The sequence below is a fragment of the Bos indicus genome, chromosome 16, assembly GCF_029378745.1.
Source record: "Bos indicus isolate NIAB-ARS_2022 breed Sahiwal x Tharparkar chromosome 16, NIAB-ARS_B.indTharparkar_mat_pri_1.0, whole genome shotgun sequence".
In the NCBI taxonomy this organism is placed as follows: Eukaryota; Metazoa; Chordata; class Mammalia; order Artiodactyla; family Bovidae; genus Bos; species Bos indicus.
In genome coordinates this window covers 64,862,612-64,868,864 of record NC_091775.1, presented here as the reverse complement: position 1 = coordinate 64,868,864, position 6,253 = coordinate 64,862,612, and the positions used below count along the sequence as shown (strand labels likewise).

The window sequence follows — 6,253 nt, the reverse complement described above, 5'->3', positions numbered from 1 at the left end:
CCCAGGTGCAGCGTGAGGTTGATGGAGTTGGGGTACTGCACCCCGGCCAGCATGGTCTGGCTCTGCCACCAGGTGGTGTCGGCCTGGTTGTTGTAGTCGGTCAGGAAGGCTGCCCCGTGCTGCAGGTGGGGCTGCCCTGCGTCGCACAGGTGACAGGACTTGGTGACCCCGGTCACCCCGGTCTGCACGCAGTACTCCTCGGGCGGAGTCCCGCACGTGTTGGTGGCCACCACGGTCACGTTGAAGGCGGCGTTGACGAACTCGGGCATGCAGCGCTGCGGCCGCCCGCCCTCGTCCGTGCACTCGTCCATGGCTGCCCGGGCGCAGCCGGCCGCGGCGGCCGCCAGCACGACCAACACCGGCCAGACGCGGCCCCGCGGCCGCAACGCCGCCGCGGCCCGGTCGCTGCCCCTCATCCCGCCGCCCCCGCGCTGGGCCACGGCAAAGGCCAGGGCGTGGGTGCGTTCCTCTTGCCCGGCGGCGTCTCTCGGAGGCCGCTCCGCGCGGGTTCAGCCGCGGGGCCCAGTGACCCGGCTCTGCAGACGCGCGGTGGAGGCGGCTCTGCCACCGGAGAAACGGGAGGGTGGGCGCCCCGGGCGAGAACCGCGCGGCTGGCTGAGAGCTGCTCCGCGCGCACCTCTCTCGCACCCGGGACACAGCCCGCAACTCGCCGCCGACCCCCGACTTCCGAGCGCGTGCCCGCGCGCGCACGCGCGCCCCCGGGGAGGAAGGAGCTGCGGGGTGGGGTCGGGACGGTGGGGTGGGGTCTGGCCGAGGAGGAAGCCCAACCCCGGCGTCCTCTCAGCCGCTCCCCGGCCCTCCGCGCGCGCCGTGGACTGCGCGTCCGCCCCGGAGACTCGCGGCTGCACCTCGCGCTCGAGCCCGCGGCGCGCGGTCGGCGGGGGAGGGCCCTGGAGGGGCGCGAGTGGTGGGCGGGGTCGGGAGAGAGGGCGGGGCGACGGGGAGGGCGGGACGACGGGGCGGTGCATGCCGGGAGGGCCGCGGAGGCGGGGGAGAGCCGGCGCCCAGCCGGGAGATGGACAGCAGGGTCCCCTGACGCCGAGTCCCCAGGAAGACTCGGGGTTGGGGGTGGGGGCAACGGAGGGGTCTTATAGGGGCGACGCCGGAGGGGCGATGGACGCTTGGAGTTGGCCCTTGAGCCCCGCGTGGTCTGGGCCGTGGCTCGGGTCCCAGCCAGGCCAGGTGTCCGTCCTGGTGTCCAGCGGGCCGCGCCCCGGGGCGGGGACCTTAGGGACCCGAAATTGCGGAGGGAGGCGGGGTGTCCGTTCTCCCTCCCAGCCCCCTCGCCGCGGGGCCGCCCCGGGAATAGCCCGTGCTGCTCGCGGCCGGCTCCAGGGCTTTCTGAGCAGAGTTCCGGGGTGTCAGGGGCTGACAAGGTCCCTGGAGATTAAAGAGCCGGATCGCAGTATCAGAATGAGTTTTCTGAAGTGATTTCCTGCCTCTGAATTAAAGCGTAGCCCGTGGTTTTTAACAGGGGCGAGGAAGGAAGTGAGAAGGCTGGGAATGGAATGGCATTTTTTCCCCCTGGGTATGCGGCAGACCCACTGCGAAATTCTTCCACTGCGTTGTTTATGTTCCCCAGCTTGCCTTTAAAAGACTCGAAAGGATCTGGGATCTGACATCCTCCTTTTCGGGCCTGCTGAGTCACGGAATATTCTCCTTGCCAGAATGACTCAGTTCACAGAACCTCAGCCAGATCATGAGGTTTAGCCCGAGATCAGAACCTGGGCACCTACTCAGTGCTGATACGACGCGCACAGACGCAGAGGGAGCGCGCTGTAAAAGTGGATGAATCGCTTTTGGCGCACCGGAGCAAAGTGGGGTGTACGCGGTGGATGCTCCTGAGACAGATTTTTTTTTTTTTTAACTTTACAAGATCTTAACAGTAATAAATGCACTGGGGCGGGGGCGGGAGCGGAGAATATCTAGTTTTGTACCCAGAAGTCCAGTTAAGAGGGAGATGGTGGGGATACGAAAAGATGAAATAAGTATCCGTTCGTTTACTATGGTAAGGTTACTATGGTAGGGGTCAGCGTTAATTCTAGGAGGACCTTAAGAGTGATGGTTTTGGGGAGGGGAGCGGGTTAGGGGACTTTTCTGAATGGTGAGCTTGCTTCGCAGATACGTGGATCACTTATATTGTTAATTTATTTGATGAGGTGGGTGGAGATTAGGCATGACTCAGAAGCCTGTAACTCCTCATCCCTTGGCATCTGCTCTTTGGTTGAAGAAGGTTGTGGATCTGTGGGTAACAATGTTTTTTCATCCTTGCATGTTTGAGTCAGAAGCAAAATATATTCATTTATACCTAGAGGGGGTGATATTCTCTCTCAGTCCTTGATTGTTCTTGAGAACAAACAAGGACATAAAAGACAAAGATAAGGATGTTAGTTTGTAAATAAAGCTACAGATAATTTTAATAACTATATTTAAATACATATATTAGTACATTTGCCTTATAAATTTTCAGTATTTTATTAGATATTGGCAAACCAAACAGTGTATCTCCTTTTGTTTACTGCCAAGTCAAATAGTTGAAGAAATGGAGAACCCAAAATCTATGAGTCAACATATATGTTTTCTTGCCACTGATTCCTTTTGGGTTCTAATGTCCAAGGGTAACTAAAGCTATTACTTACGTTTATCTACCCCACAGTTTCATTACCAGAACCTCATCTGGTATTTGGAAAGCACATAAAGAGACTTTGAATTGATTTCTGAATTCTGTTGCTCATCACGAGAGTGTAACAAGGACGTATCTGTTTTGAAGAGAGATAAAAATGTAACCAGCCAGTGTGGGCTTGATGATAAAAAAAATGTTTTTGCTCCATTGTTTGAATCCTGATTCAAACAAACCAATGATTAAAAGAAAAAAAAATTTAAGACGATTTGAAAATTTTAAATGCTAACTAGATCGTTGATGATAACAAATCAAGTATTTTAAGTACCTGGAGATGCCACTGCTGACTAAATAGACTTGGTATTTTATTTTTAAGTGAGAATGTTTGAGATTTTCTTTTACTTCAAGCTGGCCTGTTTTTTCAAAGAATTTCTGAGTTCTTAATTCATGTTCTTAGCTGCTTGGAAACTTCATTATCTCTGATAAACAAATGTGATGTTTAGAAGAAAAATGTGACAGTTTTGGGGAAATGGTTTCAGATCCCTCAAAAGATGATCATTAGTGCCTTTATACTCAGAGAATGGTAGGATGAGGGAAGGTAGGCGTTTATTGTACAGAGGAAAGAGCTCCAATTTTTTTTTTTTTTTTAATTCCACTTGGCCTGGCGTGCTGCGATTCATGGGGTCGCAAAGAGTTGGACACGACTGAGCGACTGATCTGATCTGAGTACTTCAGAGAACAGAGATTTCCCCCATCAGGATCTGTGTAATCAGTTTCAAGGAAAGATGCTGATTCCCCTGACTCGGGTCACTGCAGATGCCTGAGCATACCCACCCCTAGCAAGGTGAAGAGAGTGATGTGAAAACCTTGGAGTTTAGGAAAAGCAGTTCTCCAAGGAAAGAAGTTGCTGTTGCCAGAAGAGGGCAGGTTACAAGGCAGAAAAAAACCCCAGAAGCCCATTACATCAAGACTGAGACTATGTGATCTATATAATTAGAAAAATAATTTTAAAAGTTTGTATTGACCTTTGCAGCTTGCAACTTGGCCCTTTTTTTATCCTTTATAATTACCAGTGTGTTTATTTTTCCATCCCTTAGTCTTTCTGATTTCATTTCCCTATATTCTTTCCAAGTCTAGACATTACTCTATCTTTTTCAAAAATATTTTATTTATTTGGCACCGAGTCTTAGTTGAGACATGTGGGTATCTTGTTTCCTGTGCTCTTGCTTAATCACTCAATCATGTCCAACTCTTCAACGCCATGGACTGTAGCCCTCCAGGCTTCTCTGTCCATGGGATTTTCCAGGCAAGAATACTGGAGTGGGTTGCCATTTCCTCCTCCAGGGAATCTTCCTGACATGGGATGGAACCTGGGTCTCCTGTGTCTCCTGCTTTGGCAAGCAGATTATTTACTGCTGAACCACCTGGGAAATAGGGATCAAACCCAAGCCCTGTGCATGGGGTGTGTGGAGTACTTGCCCCTGAACCGCCAGGGAAGTCCCAAGCTTTATCTTTTATATTTAGAATGCAACTTAAAGATAACAGTTACAACTAATAATATAATGGTGTTAGTCTATATTTATATTCTGTTTTATACTTTTCAAAATGTAATAATTGCAAAGCAAGGAATAGTAATTGTCTAGGGTTGAGGATAGGGGAGCCTGGCTGGCTACTGTCCATAGGGTCCCAAAGAATCAGACACGACTGAAGTGACTTAGCACATAGCATACATAGGACTGAGGAAACTAAGGATCCAAGAGACTAGAGAGCCTGCACTTTCTGCATGCCTGCCCAATGCTAATTTCTGTTGTTTAAAGATCATGGATGAGAAAAGGGTAAAGGAAAGCTTTCTCAAACTTCTAAGCTTTTGAGATTATCAAATGGGAATTTCTAATCAGGTGAGAATTAATATGATACATTGAAAAAGACCCTGATGATGGGAAAGATTGAAGGCAAAAGGAGAAGGGGATGACAGCGGATGAGATGGTTGGATGGCCAATTCAATTCAATCGACATGAATTTCAGCAAATTTCGGGAGATAATGAAGGACAGGGAAGCCTGGCATGCTGCAGTCCATGGGGTCACAAAGAGTTGGACACAACTCAGCGACTGAACAACAACAACAGCAGAAGAGAATTACAATATCCCTCTTCAAAGTTACACCAACTACATGTGATTCTTAGTGTTAGGTCTATAGATCCTTTCTTGGTCCTTGGTACAAGTCCAAGCATAACTAGATAAGATATCACTGTGGCCAGGCTCAAGTGAAGACAGGATTCCTCTTCTATGAGGTAAAGCCCGTTCTTCTCATCCAACTCCACATACCCAGTTTAAGCCATCTTTACTTGTGATACGAGTCTAAAAAGGGAGAGGGCAAAAAATGAACACATATCATAATCCACAAGATTTAAACTAGAATTTTCTTAATATAAAGACAATTTTTGAAATAAATGTTTCCAAAAGTTAGGAGCAAAGTTGAATCCCTGCCCTACCCAAAATCCTTCCCATCAAAGGAACAGAAAATTTCACATCTCAAAAATTTTATTATTCTGCCAACCAGATATTGAATGTATCCTACTGTAGAGAACAGAGAGATAAATAAGCTTTTATTGGGCCTTCCCTAGTGGTCCAATGGTCAGGACTTCACCTTCCAATGCAGGGGGAGCTGGTTCGATCCCTGGTTGGGGAACTAAGATTCCACATGCCTCAGGGCCAAAAAACCAAAACAAACCAAAGGAATATTGTAACAAATTTAATAAAGATTTTTTAAAAATAAGCTAAGCCTTTGCCTATGTGGATCACAAGAAACTGTGGAAAATTCTGAAGGAGATGGGAATACCAGACCACCTGACCTGTCTCTTGAGAAACCTGTATGCAGGTCAGGAAGCAACAGCTAGAACTGGACATGGAACAACAGACTTGTTCCAAATAGGAAAAGGAGTATGTCAAGGCTATATATTGTCACCCTGCTTTTTAACTTATATGCAGAGTACATCATGAGAAACGCTGGGTTGAAGGAAGCACAAGCTGAACTCAAGATTGCCGGGAGAAATATCAATAACCTCAGATATGCAGATGACACCACCCTTATGGCAGAAAGTGAAGAGGAACTAAAGAGCCTCTTGATGAAAGTGAAAGAGAAGAGTGAAAAAGTTGGCTGAAACCTCAACATTCAGAAAACTAAGATCATGGCATCTGGTCCCATCACTTCATGGGAAATAGATGGGGAAACAGTGGAAACAGTGTCAGACTTTATTTTGGGGGGCTCCAAAATCACTGCAGATGGTGATTGCAGCCATGAAATTAAAAGACGCTTACTCCTTGGAAGGAAAGTTATGACCAACCTAGACAGCATATTCAAAAGCAGAGACATTACTTTGCCAACAAAGGTCCGTCTAGTCAAGGCTATGGTTTTTCCAGTGGTCATGTATGGATGTGAGAGTTGGACTGTGAAGAAGGCTGAGCACCGAAGAATTGATGTTTTTGAACTGTGGTGTTGGAGAAGACTCTTGAGAGTCCCTTAGACTGCAAGGAGATCCAACCAGTCCATCTTAAAGGATTAGTCCTGGGTGTTCATTGGAGGGACTGATGCTGAAGCTGAAACTCCAATAC

General features: G+C 48.5%; 1 protein-coding gene across 1 annotated transcript in view; it reads right to left on the bottom strand.

Annotated features, from left to right (window-relative positions):
* LAMC1 (laminin subunit gamma 1) overlaps positions 1-872 on the bottom strand; it is a 121,486-nt gene extending 120,614 nt beyond the window's left edge. The window contains exon 1 of the mRNA XM_070768545.1: positions 2-872. Coding sequence (XP_070624646.1) covers positions 2-416 — 415 coding nt within the window. The 5' untranslated portion in view covers positions 417-872. The remainder of the gene's footprint in view (position 1) is intronic.
* Positions 873-6,253: the final 5,381 nt, after the last annotated feature.